This window comes from Choristoneura fumiferana, chromosome Z, assembly GCF_025370935.1.
Source record: "Choristoneura fumiferana chromosome Z, NRCan_CFum_1, whole genome shotgun sequence".
In the NCBI taxonomy this organism is placed as follows: Eukaryota; Metazoa; Arthropoda; class Insecta; order Lepidoptera; family Tortricidae; genus Choristoneura; species Choristoneura fumiferana.
Genome location: NC_133472.1, coordinates 2,150,391 through 2,168,513, shown reverse-complemented (window position 1 = coordinate 2,168,513; position 18,123 = coordinate 2,150,391). Strand labels below are relative to the sequence as shown.

The 18,123-nt window shown below is 38.8% G+C and overlaps 2 protein-coding genes across 5 annotated transcripts in view; both read right to left on the bottom strand.

The window, feature by feature from the left end:
- Positions 1-397: 397 nt before the first annotated feature.
- On the bottom strand, positions 398-11,193 carry Sec22 (vesicle-trafficking protein SEC22). 2 transcript variants are annotated; one of them, XR_012451661.1, is made up of 7 exons: positions 10,933-11,193; positions 10,721-10,830; positions 9,084-9,204; positions 8,129-8,202; positions 6,474-6,598; positions 1,671-2,192; positions 398-1,639 (listed from the first exon to the last, which is right to left on the bottom strand). XR_012451661.1 is itself a non-coding variant. In XM_074091606.1 (6 exons), the coding sequence occupies exons 1-6, from the start codon at positions 11,005-11,007 to the stop codon at positions 2,044-2,046; spliced, it is 654 nt and encodes a 217-aa protein (XP_073947707.1). In that variant the 5' UTR covers positions 11,008-11,193; the 3' UTR covers positions 398-2,043. The 2 variants fall into 2 exon arrangements, 1 of the variants encoding a protein (XP_073947707.1); XM_074091606.1 differs by having other exon boundaries at positions 398-2,192.
- A 1,733-nt stretch (positions 11,194-12,926) lies between these two features.
- Positions 12,927-18,123, bottom strand: part of Eip74EF (Ecdysone-induced protein E74) — a 321,891-nt gene continuing 316,694 nt past the window's right edge. For all 3 annotated transcript variants that reach the window (XM_074098101.1, XM_074098143.1, XM_074098216.1), the window contains one exon: positions 12,927-17,184. In XM_074098101.1, the coding sequence (XP_073954202.1) occupies positions 16,652-17,184 (533 nt within the window). In that variant the 3' untranslated portion in view covers positions 12,927-16,651. The remainder of the gene's footprint in view (positions 17,185-18,123) is intronic.

Here is an 18,123-nt window from a genome sequence, read left to right as displayed (position 1 = left end):
ATTACCCGCACTCGGACACACTATAGACTTGGCGCATGATATCACGCACCGGTATGAATGTTATGATTATTGATAATTATCTGGGTAATTATCAACATAATAGGGTAGTTAGACACCATTTAACCTGTCCTCTCCCAGAGGCACAAATTTGTGCCCAAATTCCTATGATCCTGTTATCCTGGGAGATGACAGATTAATAATAATTCCAGGACGCGAATCTATTTGAAAAAAAAAACACTGTTTTTGATCTCAACCAGATTTATTTTCAATGAGGGTTTTTGTTTTATTGACGATTTGTTTGATGGTGTTGTATCGAGAGGTCCGTTTGACTTTACTGTCTTGCTTGCGATTGGTTCATTTAGTTATTTAGCCAATCACGAGCGCGAGGCAAATGTCAAAGTTGTCAAACTGTCAGAAACCCCCATAAACTGCATAATTAGATTTTTAGTTGCTTTGAAACAAGTAAATAGTAGCTAGTAGATGCTAAGAATCTCCCAGCGGGACAAGATAAGGAACGAGTACATACGCCAACGAACCAAAGTGACCGACATCGGTATTATCCAGTCATCTAAGGAATGAGAAGGGGTCAATCCCGGAATGAGAGATAATACGCTGAAAACTCGTAGACAGCTTCATTTTGGTATCCTAAATGTTCAAAATACCACGCACAGGACTTATCACGCTAACACACACGAGTAATTTGTCGGGATGAATGTTCTGTGGGACGATCAGACGTTGTTAGTGTTGTGTGTCGGTGTGATGGGGTGACAAATAAAAATGACCAAGTGCGGGTAGTTCGTGATACGAGTGCCGGTACTATTAGTGATCAAGTGCGGGTAGTTCGAAGGACTCGCGCTGCTAGGCAGACTTGACACCCCACACTTCAGTCTACTCGTGACCACGGCCACTGTAATGTTGCCGAAACGTCGAGGTAAATATTACTCGTGTGTGTTAACATGATAAGTCCTGTGCGTGGTATTTTGACTATGTGTGAAAATCACGAAACTTTAAGACATTGTATCCTAAATTTTGTCTCTGTGTAAGTTATTCAATGTCAAATGTCAAAAAAGTCAGTTTTTCGCGATTATCTCTGTTTCTATAGCTCCAGTGATGTTAACATTTATTACAAAATTGTAAAGCATAACATTCGGAACAAATATTGTGGTGTAAAAATTTTCGTACGTCCAACCGTTTTTGAGATAGATAGTCGCAATAACTTACGACTCGGACACGAGATTAAATGTGACTTTTGAGACAACATTTAGGACACCAAAATGAAGCTGTACACCAGTTTCCAGCTTATTATCTCTCATTCCGAAATGAATCTCCTAATATGACCGCATTTGTAGGAGAGTGGCTTGAATGGCAATGGGCCACTGTCTGTCGCACGGAGGATGATAGATGGAGCCGGAAAACGCTACACTGGAGACCCCGAGCTGGATACCGAAACGTAGGAAGACCAGCTGGATGGGCGGATGATACCCGTAGGACAGCAGGACCAACCTGGACCAGATTCGCCGCATCTAGGTCAACATGGAAATCCATGGAAGAGGCATATGTCCAGCAGTGGACAAACATATGCTGAGAAGAAGTAAATAGTAAGTCAATTGAGTTAGTAACCAAGTGAAGTCATAACTAGCTATTGCCATATCATACACATACTACCATACTTATTGCCATCTATGGGAGAATCATGTCGACAGCTCACAAAAAGTAGGTATCTCAATTGATTGGTGGTGTCAGTCATCTACCATATTATCGTTGATAACTATCATAATAATTATATTGATAATATTAAGATAATTATATTGATAATCACATTGGTATTATCAAGATAATTATTTTGATAATATCTTTGATTAAGATAATTATATTAATAATCACATTGGTATTATCAAGATAATTATATTGATAATCACATTGGTATTCAAAATAATTATCTTGATAATTTATAGAAACACTGCAATTATCAAGATAATCGCCCCGTGCAACCCCGGTGAGCGATCTGAAATAGTAAAGGGACACAAGCGAGTTACTGTCGAATTACAGGATCCAGAAGTATAGCACGAAGACAACGAGTATCACCGCGCCAGCTGTCACCTTCACGAGCATAGACTTGATGTTCAAATATGTCGCGTCCTTTTTGTACTTCTGTGACATCATCGACAGGGACTGCGTCTTCGTATCGAGCTCTGGAAATGTAAATAATAGTACATTACTGCAGAGGCCACGAAGTAAGGGATCGATGGACGAGTTTGGGGTAGACCGAGTCAGATGAGGCCGGATAAAACAAGTCCAGCAATCCCTGCTCTGGCCGAGGTTTGTATAGTGCTTTTCTCAAACAATGTGAGGAAATATTCCATCCATCCATCGCATCGCATCGCAATATCAAAAATGCTTACAGTCCAGTGGTGGTTGGCTGTTTGTAATTTTTCCTTTGTCAGTTTAATGTTAGTAAGCAAATTTAAAAAAGTTAGAGCAGCGGACAATAATGGATTTTCATACATTCCTTATGGCCTAGGCCAAGAAGTAATGTAGGGAGCCATAAATGTGAAACTTCATGCCAACATTTCGTGACATTAACGCATACGTTTCCGAGCATGTTTGAGAAATATAATATTATATTCATTTGACATCAAGTAGTAGAAAAGACCTTGAGAGGGTCGCTGGCGGCGTATGCGCAGCTGAAGATAGTGTTGTGGCGCGCCACGGAAAACGCCTAGACTTTAAGCCAATGAAAGCTGTACACGCGATACCGCGGCAAATAAAAAAAAATGAGGCTGACAACACTTGCTGTACACTGATTAAACGATGTTGATACTTTGAAATTATACTCGGGACTCTTCAAGCTGCATCAAAATTCATGTAGTAATGTGCGAAAGTTGATGATGCACTTTAGGAGTCGCTCGGTAAATTTTATGACCTTTGTCAGTGCTCATTTACGTACTAGTGATAAAAAAATGCAATTATTAGATAATAGTAGGTTAATAAAATCAAAATACATTCATTTCTTATGTTTTTTAATCACACTATCAGTATTCACTTAATCATTTGGTATTAGGTATTTTTTTATTTATTTCGCGATGCGTTCGTATAAACTCGGTAATTCTCGGAACAAAATACATAGCGCCTACAGACTCACGCGAGAAGTCTCGGCGAGAAGTCTTGCCGAGGAAATTGCACGAAAACCGAGAAGGCATCTACACTCCCGACCTTCACATTTGCATTCTCGATCGTTATCCGGAATGGACGACATGCAGACATTAAGTCCACGGTCGCACTGAGACCGAACAAGAATGTAATACCGTTCTCGTGTCTCGCCCGAGAAACCCTTTGAAAATACCGGCACCGATCGGAGAACAGGCGAGCGCGAGAACGAGACAGCGAGAAAGCGATCACATTCACGCTTCTCGGGTGTTATCGGGGGTGCTCGGCGTGAGTCTGTAAACGGAACGCACTTCGTTCGAACGAGACTGCCATAGACAATTTGGCGCCAAAACGAAAAACTGAATATTCGCATTCGCATTCGCGAATGTCGGTAGCAGATATTCGCATTCGCGAATGTTCAAAAAATGACATTCGTTACATCACTATTACGTACAGTCCAGACGCATCAATTTTTGGACCATTTTGACCAGATTGGCATTGAATATATCATCTAACATTATTTTATAACATTTTGCATTTTGAGGATAACTATGCACATGAATGACGAAAAACTCAGTGAGGCCGGATATGATGATGCCGGATTTGTATGAAAAATACGAATGTTTCTTCTCGGGTCTTGGGTGTTTAATATGTATTTAAGTATGTATCTATCTATATAATTATATTTATCCGTTGCTTAGTACCCATAACACAAGCTTTGCTAAGCTTACTTTGGGACTAGGTCAATTGGTGTGAATTGTCCCGTGATATTTATTTATTTATATTTATGAACCCACGATCCTGTTTGAGATGACATAGATAGATCAAACTACCAGGCCTGTCTTCTGACTATACAAAATCCAAGTTGATTTAAAAACGCTTTGAGCATTAAATAAATCCATACTTCCATACTTAATATTATAGATGCGAAAGTCTGTTTGTAGTGAGCGACGGATCGACGTGATTTTTGGCATAGAGATAGTTTATGGGCCCGAGAGTGACATAGGCTACTTTTTATCCCGAATAAATGCACAGCTCCCGAGGGAACAGCGCGCGATAACCGAATACCACGCGGGCGGAGCCGCGGGCAAAAGCTAGTAAATAAATATCATGGGACACTTGACACCAATTGACCTAGTCCCAAACTAAGCAAAGCTTGTACTATGGATACTAGGCAACGGATAAACATACTTATATAGATAGAGACACACTTAAATAGATATTAAACATCCAAGACCCGAGAACAAACATTCGTGTTATTCACACAAATATCTGCCCCGGCCGGGAATCGAACCCGGGACCTCAAGCTTCGTAGTCAGGTTCTCCAACCACTTAACCATCCGGTCGTCGAATGAAAATGAATGAATGGAATGGAAATTAATTAATAAAGCTCTTTAAACATTTCGCACTCCTAGATCAAGAGTGAGTCAACTCAAAATACCAATTTCAACATGTTCACAGCTTCGAAGCAATATGCCAGCCTTTTATCGACACGTCCATGACATTAACGGGCATAAAGTTTCGTATAGTATGCCTCATGTCACGGCAATGACGTATATATTCGTCATTGCCGTGAGGCACGTGTACCGGTGATCCACCCATGAGGCGCATGTGCCTCATCGGACTGTTAACCTGTTCATTAGCGCTTCTTTGAGATTATTTTATGGTGGACTATTTTAATTCGATACACTCTTGATCTAGGATTGTGACGCGCAAAGGTGGAAATTCGCTGTTAGCAATTTATTAAGAATATATATACTCTAACAGAAGCACTGACTTAATATAAATATGCATGCCTGTTCCTACCAGCCAAAATGGCCGCCGCTCAGCTGTGTCGCTAAAAGATCTGAAGACGATTTCGCGGCGCTGATTTTCAGTGACGCCAGTATTACACAAAGGGATTTTGACACCACCAATCAATTGACGTACTTTTTATGAGCTGTCAAAACACAATTCTCCCATAGAGCTTGAATGGAAATAGCAACTTATGACGTCACTTGTTCGTACGCTCAATCAACTAACCATTTATTTGTTTTAAAGCAACAATAAAATCTAATTTTGCAGCTAATCGAAAATTAATAGGGTTTTAGGGCTAAAATAAAGCATTTTATTACTGGAGTCGTGTCTTCGAATTATTTGTTAATGGTGTCAACATCCCTATTGGTGCAATACAGCTAAATATTACTTTCGCATATTATATTCAAAACTAACATAACAAAGATAAATATATCGAAAATACAAACTGAGACATGGATGCACAGAAAAACCAGAAAAAGAGACCAGCGCTGGGAATCGAACCCAGGTCCTCAGCAATCCGTGCTGCGTGCTATAACCCCTACACCACCGCTGGACAGGAACCTAGACACGAATTTTTCCTATGCATACATATCTCAGGTTGCTTATTTCTACTACGCTACTTATGCAGCAGCACTCAGCGCTGCTTCCCAGCGCTGGTCTCTTTTTCTGGTTTTTCTGTGCATCCATGTCTCAGTTTGTATTTTCGATATGGTTTCACGGGATACCCGTAAAAGTAACAAATTTGGAGTTGAAATAAAAAAATACAAAAAGACTCCAAAAAACCAATCATAAAGATAAATATATTTTTCTTTCGTAATAAATGCAAACATAATAGCTAAATATTAACATCACATAATATATTTCGCCTGAAAACAAGAAAAAGAGATACAAAAAGGTAAAAACCGACCAAGTGGTCGGATAAAAAGTAACTTATGAGTTGTTATTCCTATAATACATATTCAACTATCGACAAACCAAATAGTATCGAAATCTCGGCAGAATTTGTAGTGAAAACCTTCTTCACTGCCTATATGTTTCATTTCTAAATACTACCTACGTCCAAAATACGACAAAACTATTCACAAAAAAAAACGGTGCATTTTGTAATATTAAACAATACCAAATGTAAATTCTGTCGTCACGGGAAAACCGAACATAATAAATGTATATTATTATTATAATTTAGATTTTTATTTAATGTTTGCTTCATCACTGTGATATAGGGAAATTTATGAAAATGACTGTTTTGTTTAAAAAATCATAAATAGCAATTGCCATGGGTTTTACTAAAGGTGCTGATCGCTCTGAAGGTACAGGGGCCATCGTGTAGAGCCCTTTAGGGTAGGTTAGGTTACTTTTACAAATATCCTGAAATATTTACAGTTTCAGAAATATTAAACAGTTGGGAAATGAAAAGTTGCGAAATGAAACGATTCTCGCCGAAACATTAGTAAACCAGCAGGCAGCACCATATAGGCTGAGGTGATGATGATGAATATGATGATGATTGTACTGTAAAGGTCAGTCACCTGATAGGACGGCTCCTCGCTGCAGCACGTCGTCTATGTTCTGCATCATGATGCGTTGGACGTCGCCAAGCTGGCCCCCGAGGGCGGCCGCCGCGCCCGTGCGGCGCGCGCGGGTCCCGCCCTCGCTGCGGGACACAAGGTATTAAAAATAGTAGATTGTACAACGAGCCATTTCACCCGAGACGTTCATATAGCCCATCGTGCCTGTACGGCGAGTGTGGATGACACGTCGAGGGGGAAATGGGTTCAATGCTCGAGTTTTACAATCTGCTTTTCACTTAGATTGCGAGGAAATGAAATAGCAACAGTGGAAACAATTGTTCACTTTCTACGAGATAAGACAATCACGGTCAGTTATATGTAATAAAAAATACGTTTTTTTTTCATGCAATATTATATAATTATATTTTTTTAGTTTTATTGATTGATTTCCTGCGAGCAATGTGCCCCGCCCACTGCCACTTTAGTTTCGCAATTCTTCGGGCTATGTCGGTAACCTTAGTTCTACTGGTTCTGGCCGATGGGGTCAGAAGGTTCTCGAATGGCGTCCGCGGACCGGGAGACGAGCTGTCGGTAGGCCTCCAACAAGATGGAGCGACGACCTGGTTAAGATCGCGGGATCGCGGTGGATGCGGAAAGCACAAGACCGGTCTGAGTGGAGAGCCTTGGGGGAGGCCTATGTCCAGCAGTGGACGTCTTTCGGCTGACATGATGATTGATTGATTTTGATTGATTTTTAATATCAATTTAAAAAATATATATGTAAAGTATTTTGCTTGTGGCACCTGATTACCTTGGTCTTATGACGAAACGAGCAAATGTTTATTAACGGTTTTAAAGAAAATAAAAGTCTATCACGAATAATTATTGGAGTAGACACATTAACTTATACATTAAGAAGAGTTCTATCAGACCACATTTTTAATTTTCATTCAATTTTTATGGAATAATCGAGAAAAACTAACAAAAAAGCAACGTTGCCAGCTCAGCAGGTATAAACGCTCTTAAGTGTCCCATGATATTAATTAATTTATTTTGTTTAAATAACTAAATGTGCCAATCGCAAGCAACGTAACATCAAACGGACCTCTCGATACGATTTTTAAAATATAAAGTCCAAATTTGTGTGGTTTGCGGAAAACCGATTATTGCAAATCACACTTTAAAAATCTCAAAATATTAACACTGCCATGTCTGTACATATACGCGGTGTGTATTTGTGAGAACTAATATGGATTTATTTATGAATTATAATAGTGTACGCCTTCGACACAAACTTTGCATCATCAAATCTAAAACAGCTTTACTTAAGATGAGCGTGCTTGGAATGGCCCCAAAATATATAACAAATTACCGAGGGTTATGCATGATATTGACAACATATACGAATTTAAGAAAAAACTAAACATTTTTTTTGGCCGAAAAGGCGTACTACTCCACCAGGGAATTTTTAGATCAACTTAAATATATATATTTTTTTGTTTTTAATATGTAATATTAATTAAAAAAAATAGTAAATAGGTTTAATATAAGGCAATATTTGTATGCCCTGGGGCACCACATAGTGATACTCAAAAAAAAATTTAAGACCAAATAAATGTTACCTATGTTGGAGAAATGAATAAATGATTATGATTATGAAATAAACAGTTTACCTGTATTGTCTCCTAGCACGCTGCATCCACGTGTCGAACTCTATAAATGTGTACGGACGCGTCACTGTGTTTACCTGGACAACAAAAATAGTATACTAAAGTTTGATTGACGTATACTAGTAGATGTGAATACACGAAATACATAGCGTACTTTTGGTACTTTAGGGAACTAGAATTATCAAGGCCACAAATCATTACCACAAACTCAAAGTAGCTCAGCGCCATCTAGCGGCGCGTAGCGGAATTATTTAAATCTACCGCTACAGATCTATACTTGGTTTGCACTTGGTTTGGATACGTATTTAACTAAATGTAAACAAAACAAAGTCAATTGGTGACTTAAATATTGAAATTCTCCCATTAAATTATCTAAATATTTACATTTCTGTATTAATAAATAAATAAATAAGTAAATATCACGGGACAATTCACACCAATTGACCTAGTCCCAAAGTAAGCTTAGCAAAGCTTGTGTTATGGGTACTAAGCAAAGGATAAATATAATTATATAGATATAGATACATACTTAAATACGTATTAAACACCCAAGACCCGAGAACAAACATTCGTATTTTTTATACAAATATCTGCCCCAACACGGGAATCGAACCCGGGACCTCAAGCTTCGTAGTCAGGTTCTCTAACCACTAGGCCATCTGGTTGTGTATTGAAATACATTAGTCTAAATTGTATTACAATGATATAAATTTTAATGTATAAAATCCTTTAATGTACTAAATCTGGCAGCCGAAGTTTGTTTACATTTAGTTAAATACCTATTCAAACCAATGCATAATGGTTTTCCATCGTTTTTTGCTCTGCTCTCTCAATCACTTGCATCCGATTAGTTACCTACGCAATATATTATAGCTAAAAACAAACTTTAGGTAAATATGCATCCGATTATCCGATTACTGTCCATAACATCCCTGTACTATACAACTTGTGCACTTACTCTTTTGCCGTATTGCTGGTAGAACTCCTGAGCGATCTCTTCAAGATAGCTGAACGCCAGGCGTTTGTTGTAGTTCCTCTCGCACAGAACCAAGTAGCAGATCTCGTTCTCAATTAGATAGCTGGTGTGGGAAATATTGTACCAATTAATATCTGTCCTGTTGGATAAATGATCTCAACCATTACGCGGGTTAACCGCCGATCGCCGAAATATTATTCCCAAATGACCTTTAGCCAAACTATTTAATTTCCCAACTCATGGATTTTCTCTGAAAGTTTGAAACCATTTTTTTTGGAATAATGACAGTTGGCAAATTAAACATTTGGTAAAAATAGTCCTGTAAAAAGGCAGGATACCCTTTATGAGAATATAGATACTGGGAATTAATAAAATATATATAGTTAATTACCGGATAGTTTTTATCAATTAACTGAACCGTCTGCCAAAGTTAACGGGAATCAAGAAAATCACTGTGCATTACAGCTTTGGAAACTGACTCAGATAGCATATTATATTGTGTCACAATTACAGTGCATTCTTGCGCATGACTAAGGACATTGCGAAATGATTATGCAATTTTATGCCTTTTTGTGACAGCCCTGATCGACTGAGTTGTCTAAGTGTTCAAATTTTTTTTATATTTTGAAAAATAAATACTTGTAACCATATTAAACTTGTAATTTCTACTTTAAATCCACTCTCTAACCATAAGTAGCAGGGTAGTTTGGTAACAGAAGATAATGAGCTCATTGACAAGTTGATTCAGATAAGCTTCAGAAAGCAGGCCCACTGGGCACGTGCGCAGGGCCCCGCGATGCATTGCAGCCCCCTAGTCCTTACTCCATTACAAAACGATAACCAATAGCTACTCTACTCTCGCCTGAAAATCAGGCTTACCAAATGCAGCATGTGGTGCCCAGGGCCTCTAATGGGTATACAGCAGGGATGTTAAGGGTAGGTCTATTAAACCTGAAGGTCTATTGGGCGTTTTTGACACTCGAGATTGCAAGTGGTTGCATACAAGAATTCATTTGATTGTGATTATGAGTGTCAGGAATGTTACATAATTGGCAGTCTGTTTGTCTTTGATGTATGCTGCTCATATCCAGTCATTGCTCTGAGCATTAACATCCGATATAACATCCGCTTCAAAAGTAACGGAACCAGAACCGAAATGGATGTTTAATATCAAACGGAAGTTCCGACTTAACGGAAACGGAGCTCCGTAACATCCCTGGTATACAGCCCTGCCTGAAAGTGATGTTTGAATAAATAAATTACAGATGTAGTGAATGCATTTCACCATCATATTTTGTCAAATAAGTTCACATTTATCTTCAATTCAATTCAATTCTTGAAAGTATAGCTCCATCGATGCTATCGATGATTCCGACAGAGTGGAGGTTGGAAAAGTACTATCAGTTTAGTCGTTGTTCGGTATCACAGTTATCTTGCTCTCTCAACTAGCTTATTGAAGTTTACTGTAGCTAAATGAGAAGGCAAGATAAATACGATCTTATCCGACAAAATACCCCGGCAAAACATTGATTACTAAATCTGTACTTAAGTTTCTTATAAGACTGTGATCATGGCTAGAAAACATTACAAGTCAACATAAAAGATAAAAAGCAACTCACTGGAATAAGAAAGGCCCGGATTCTATCGAGCACCGGATCGGGGACTGCGGACCTAGCTTCCTGAACAGCATTTTCGCTTGATTCTGATACTCCAATATATTGCAGCCGCTCTGCCGATCGCAAATAAAATTCAAATAACAAACTAGTACATGATAACCCAAAAGTATGATTATAAATTTATAGAAGAGGGTTACGTCTGCCATTTCAATTACCTGTTCATCGTCTTGCATGGTTGCGGCGAGAGGTAGCCCGTCCACAACTCTGGCTATCATTGTCATGAGTACCATTGTGAAATTTATATTTTATTTTGTTATTTATACAATTATAAATGTCCGGACACTACTAATTGTCTGTAGCTAACTATATTGTGCGCAGTCGTTTTTTTTTCACATAACAATCGTGTATTTCTTCACATTATTTGGAAGGAAACGTACGTATCTACACAGCTGTAATAGCGATATACACGTCACCGAAGTGAGTGTCATTTTTGACAACCCACACGTCAGCCGAATACCTTTGATTAAAATGCGTTCAAGATGGATCTTAACTGTTTGAATGCGAAATAAGAGTAAGATTTTAAAACGAAAACTATTAGTTTTAAGTAATTTCATTAAAAATAATATAGTATTCATCTTCAAGTGAAAAATAAGATAGATAATATTATTGTTAACTAAAAAACGGCCTATTATTAAGACTTGCACTACAGCGTCCTCTAATGAAGCTTGTCAAACTAATTTGAGAATGAGATTACAACATCGCGGCTCTTTCCAACAATTTAAACTGTTAATCGTAAAGGACTACTATATTGAATACGGATTGTATATAAAGCACATATTTAAGCAACTTTAGGATAAAAACCTAACAAAATACAGGTTCTTTTTTGGTAGTGCCATCTAGTGACGAGTAGCATACTTTTGAAAAAGGTTGCCCTGTTGGAAATCAACCGAACATGTTGTTTATAAGGATACTAACAGATGGCGCCATAGACACTAAAGCTACAAAAGCCAGTAGTTGAAAACGTTTCGTCTAAACTGTCTAAATATCATAGAAGCACTGCAATATTAATGTTACGTTATTAGCATACTTTTGAACGTTATTATAAGTTTGGAAATCAACCGAACATGTTGTTTATAAGGATACTAACAGATGGCGCCATAAACACTAAACTACAAAAAGTTCCTCGTAGCTCTCGCAAAATAGTTTCGTCACCGCACGACACGAACTTTGAGTTTCAAGTTTCGTAGAGGTCCTGCTGATTGTATTAGGAATTTACGATCAACTTCAAGATGATGAGAGACGTCGAGAGATGACGTCGTGAGAAAACCAGCTACTTATCAATCGTGTACGTGTGAAATTCCCAATCGCACTGGGTCCGTGAGGGAACTATAGCCCAAGCCAAGATTATTAGAACATTTTATTTGCTCAACTAAATTAAATCTATTGTAAGATAATAAAAATATGTACTTAAGTCGCAGCTTGTTCTTAATAGTTTCGCTAGATGGCACTACAAGTCATTATTTGGCGTACCTTTACAAGCGGTTAAGTTATTCAAGTGAGAATCGGTGACTATTATTATTATATTATGGTGTATTTGGATTTAGCACGCTTGGCACAGTCAGTCAAAATAAAGGATCCAATCCTGGCAAGAAGTCTGGAAAGACTTTATAGTCGATTTCTTTTCTACAATGTGTTAATGCGTATACTAAAAACCTCAGACACCCCAAAGTTTTTATTTTAACTTCAAGTTAATTTATTTTCAGATTCTTCCTTCTTAAAATTAAGAGCTACTCTGTTGTCGGTGGAGAAATCGCCACTCCGCGTGGTATTAGGCCAGCTGTTTATTATTAAAAAATGTTCGTATGCCTTGCTAAGTCAATTCTACTTGATTTTTTTTAACTGTAGGTACACTCCTAATTTGTAACTGCCAGTAGCACTTCGCCGTATTTAGAAGAAAATCGTCACTGACAGAAAAGCGGCCAATATTAAATTATTTAAAAAGTGTACTGACTAGGTAGGTAATACCTGAATCCGCTACTTTTAAAGCAGGTAGGTACAGACGCAAAGAGATTACCTTTGATTTTAAGTTTTTTGTAGAACGCTGTTATTTTTTTATTGAAATAAAAGTTTTTCAAATATTCTGTGTAGAATAAGACGAGCGGTTGAAAAACAAACCCACGATATTCAGGATAGTTCATGAAAAACAACATTATATTTTAAAGTGGATATTTTATTAACTGTATTATCATGCATCAAATTTATGTGCTAAATCATGTACACTTATAACTAACTATACATAGAAAAATAACTTAACTAGGGGGCAGAAAATACAGTATTTTGTAGATTTAACAACTAAATTAAATTTAATAATTAATTAATAAACATAACGGACTTTAACTGATTAAAACTAAGATCAAGCAGACGTCAATTTAGCTCTCAGAGCGTAAAGAAAGACCCAAAAGGAGGAGGGGAGGGGGGGGGAGGTAAAATTTCAATTCAATGCAATCACATAGAATAACTAACATTTAAATCCCGTAGGAGTTGAATTTGCTAATTACATAAAATACGACATTAAATTTAAATTTAACAATTGATTAGACGTACATTGAAATACTTTAATAACGATGAAAACTCTTGTGCGTGTATACATGCACCGGAAATGCCATTCGTTCGCCCCAATCCTAAATATCACAAGTACACACTGCAATAATAGACCTTAAACTTAATTGTTAAGGTTGTAAATCGAGCAACATAATATCGGGTTAGCATGACCGTTCAAAACGAGCTTTACCGAAGCCACTCAGTGTGAACCCTTTAGTTTGCCTATAAACCGCTAGATGGCGTTGCTAGGAATCGTCGCTGTTTGCTTTTTTAATTGGACCAAAAGGATGAGATTCAACTAAAAGGTCGGCAATTATTAAAAATCAGCAATTTTCAAAAAGCAATCAGTTTTGAATTCAGCCGTTTTATATTTGGACAAAAAAGTAAACAAATAAAGAGAAGTACCTAATTTTAAATCTTGTTTTAGGTGTACTCTTCTTACAATTAAAATTGTCCTTATAAAAATGGATCGTTAGGAATCTGGATTAAACACCACCAGCGGTTGTCCTACCCTAAAGTAATACGCAGGCATGAGCGTACGGATCGTTGCCACGTTATGACATCATCGACTAAAACGACCGCCTAATGCGACTGTGCGAAAATACTGGTCGTCATTTTTCGTGTCTAAGCTCCCCTATCCCAAATCACTAACCTTTCTTTCCCCCCTAATTCTCCCAATAACGAACCTTTAGGGCCGTACGTAATCTCAATTACCCCATTTCCAATATGGCGTCGAATTAAAATTACTTTTTTTAAAACGCTAAGACTAGTCCCGAATTCGCGATGTGCTGAAAAAATTTACACTGATAAGTAAGTACATTTTACATTAGAAACTTTGTTTTTTTTTTAAACAACATCAATTCGACTATGATTATACGGAGCAACGTTTTAAATGCGTGCTCGAACATCCCCGGTAACTTTTCATTTTCTCTAATCGCTTAATTTAGTATCTAGATTAATCTAGACGTCCTGAGAGCGCTCACATTCTATCACGTGGTCCATTCATTACATTTAATTTAATTACAATTATTATTTTACAATAAAATTTCTAACCTACAGAACGAAATTCCCTAAAAAGTAAAACTGACAGCGTTAATGAGGTTCGCGCGCTTTCGTTCGTTCGAACTCGGGGCCTCTCGGCGGGACTCGGGTCCCTTCGGCAGAGCTCGGGGCCCTTCGGCGGGGCTCGGGCTCTCGGCGCGGACCCAACTAACGCTAAGGTACGATCATTTTATCAAAGAGAAATAAATAAGTTAATCTATCAATATATTTACAAAAGCATTAGAAGTGCCGAAAAAGTAAATTTCGAATCCTAGCTATACAAAAATACGATTAAATCCACATTGTTTAGTTTAGTATATAAAATTTAATCACATGGGACACTGGATTTTGTTCGAAGAAGATTGGACACTGAGATCTTTACTAGAGTTTATAATCACTTAGCACACTGGGTGTATATACCTGTATAGCCTGGATTGGTCTGTCATATTAATTCTGATTGCCGTGGTATTCAGACGGTCCCACATAGCACCTTCATCCCTTTACATAAGGCTCAAAACCTAACGGAGCACGCACTCTCCACAAAGTATTCAACATTCTTACTCACTACATAATTGATATAATTACTTCGAATAGAATATAAAAATTACATAATAACATTAGGAAATGTAGTGGCGTAGTGCGGGCTCCGGTTAACATATAACGGACACGTCCTAACATCCTACTGGACCAAGAAAATATTGTTACTTGTGTGTCTGCAAGCCGAACAACAAGCGTGAACTCATCAACCAACCACACGTCTCTAATTACACGTCCAACCAATCAGATGTCAGCGGCCGAGCGTCCACCAATCAGGTTGCTTTCACACCGGTCGTTTGACTTTGCAAATGGACAGCAGTTTGTTTCACGAACATAACAATAACGTGAACTAGGCTAAACTTTTAAAATCTATCTAGTTAAAAATTATCATGTTTCAATAACATTGGACCACAAATCGTAATTAATTAATTATTTAATTCAGGTAACAAAAAAGGGGGGCCTCGCGCCGCTTGAGATAAATACGGCGTGGCATCACAGATGCGAGGGCACCAGTCCCTTTGGCTCTTGGGATGCACGCTGGCCAGCAGGGCTACTACGAAACTCGAAACTCGAAGTTCGTGTCGTGCGGTCCCTCTTACACTTATACTATTTAAATACGAAAGCTAGAGGGACGGTACGATACGAACTTGGAGTTTCGAGTTTCGTAGCCATGCAGGCGTTCTGATATGCTCTTATGAGGTGTCAACGGAGTTTTTAAATCGATCATAAAATTTGATATGTCATGCATGGGATGCGCTCGGCCCCCTTAGAACGTACTTAATTATATCAAATAAAATACATAAACTATTACAGCATGTTCACTTAAAACAGGTCACTTAAAACACTATTTAATTATAATTAACACAATTAACGCACGAACTTAATTATCAGGTTATACACAGAAAATTGGCAGTAGGTACTCGCGAACTGACGCAAAATTGTTAAAAACGATGAGATAGAGCCCGATGTCCGAGCTCCACGGCTGGGCCACTTAACTAAGAGTAACAGTCAAGACAGCTAGTTTATAGAAGTCATTGATATAACACATAATAATTATATAACGTATTTATATTCGGAACGGGGAGCACCCGCTCCCTTTAACTCATGATAAATGGCCTATCAAGCACCGATTGAGTATAGATAATCTGTCAAATACGATATTTTTGTCATATTTGTAAAGGAGACGTTCATAGGTAAATATTCATTTATAATAAACTCTTATTAGACTATTAATAGGTTCTTATTGTTGTAAAATTGTAGTTCAAATATTATAAAGTGTATATAGTTATGAAGTTTTGTTTAGTGTGAGGTAGCAACTTTGTTATCGACCTGCCTGCCGTATCACGGTGCCGGCGGCGACCACGACTAAACATGCATAGGTATATACTAAACATCATTATATATTTTAAAAAAATTCGTTTCAACATTATACAAAAATCGCTCCGTCCTCTATACCACTTAGAAAATTTAGTGTTACTTTTCTGTATTTCCCCTAAAAATATATAAACATTTGAGCAATCAATTTCGCCTCCCACATTTTTGTATAAATATTAAATTCAACGACATTATTCATTTATAAATTTAGTTTCACATTCAAGATATAATCCGAAGACATTCTTACAAGCGATTATAACGCGATGAATCGTAAAATAGACGAATTTACTAGTTTTAAGTGAATTAATGTTGGATTGAAAACGTCTGCACTTAATAGTCTGATACACACTGGAGATTCGACGAGCTAGTTCGACCGTCGCCTTATGCCAGCGAGCAGTCGATCTCAACTATATCCTTGGGCACGTCCACGAACTGGTAGACCAGCCGTTGTCCGTCCACCTTCGCGAGAATCCCTCGTTGGTAGTAATAACGGAGGGCTCGGCCCATCGTCTCGTAGTTCATATCTGGCTTGTTCTTGTGGAGCCCCCATAGGCGAGACACAGCTTTGGAATCCACCAGTTTGAAGACACCTTTCTCGCGATTCGTCCACTTGATGTAACGTGGGCAGTATTCGCGATCCTGCAGGAGTTTAAGCAAGAATTCCCAGAGATAGGTTGTGGAACCTTCGCGGCTCTTGCGTTTGACGCCTGGGGTGGGTGGGGCGTCGGTCCTGGGTCTTTTCTTGGGCTTGAGCTTGTTGTGATGGTGGTGCCTTTGGTAGTCGCCGAAGTCGAATACTGAGTACGGCAGCTCGTGGTCGGGGAGGGGCGGCGGCGCTGGCGCAGCGAAGTGGTGCGTGGTGCCTCCACCGCCGTACCCGTAGCCGTATGCCTCGCGCTCGCTCACAGCGCCTGCTGGAAAAGAGAAAAAGGCTTAATGGATTGCCGGTTTCTAAACTAGAAGCTATTACTGCCGTCAATTTTTTTTCTATTAGTATACCTATTGGCATCTCCCTTTTTCTCGGCAGTCTGCTTTAATACTAAGTCCAATAATCTTAGGAGGAATATTCTTTACGAGTATAACATAGCCGTGGTGGCCTAGTGGTTTGACCTATCGCCTCTCAAGCAGAGGGTCGTGGGTTCAAACCCCGGCTCGCACCTCTGAGTTTTTCGAAATTCATGTGCGGTATTACATTTGAAATTTACCACGAGCTTTGCGGTGAAGGAAAACATCGTGAGGAAACCTGCACAAACCTGCGAAGCAATTCACTGGTGTGTGTGAAGTTCCCAATCCGCACTGGGCCCGCGTGGGAACTACGGCCCAAGCCCTCTTGTTCTGAAAGGAGGCCTGTGCACAGCAGTGGGACTTATATAGGCTGGGATGATGATGATGATAAACATAGTTATTATTCGTCTTTGCCAACATTTCAGTTATTCGAACAAGTAAATTCAGATTTATTACCCCAAGATGGTAGACAGAGATGGTATGGTATACGAGTATGTGTTGAAGGTGAAAGGTGAAACAAAACATTTGTTTTCAAATTTTTGCGAGCTTTTATTCAAATTGCCCGTGCCCGGTTTCAGAATGGGACGGATCCATCTCTTCCCGTGAGGCGACTAAACGTCACAGCTCATTACAGCCACCCGCGGTTAGTATTCTTGGATTTGTATGGGCATGCGCTCACTACAACCAGCTCCGTTTCGTCACCGGATCGCCTCACTCGCTCGTGTCCACGCGCGGACGGCGAGTGGACCACTCGGTGACAGCCCGCTGCTCGCCGCCATACTGACTGCTAGGACATTCGTGGACCACGCGAGGTCCACTCGTTGTCAACGCGGCGTCCACCCGTGGAC

Coding starts and splice junctions, on each gene's coding strand:
- Sec22 (XM_074091606.1), bottom strand. CDS start 11,007: ATGGTACTCATGACAATGATAGCCAGAGTTGTGGACGGGCTACCTCTC. Junction 6,599..8,128: donor CGTGCTAGGAGACAATACAG/GTAAACTGTTTA, acceptor TGTGTCCCGCAG/CGAGGGCGGGACCCGCGCGC. Junction 2,193..6,473: donor GCGAGGAGCCGTCCTATCAG/GTGACTGACCTT, acceptor TTACATTTCCAG/AGCTCGATACGAAGACGCAG.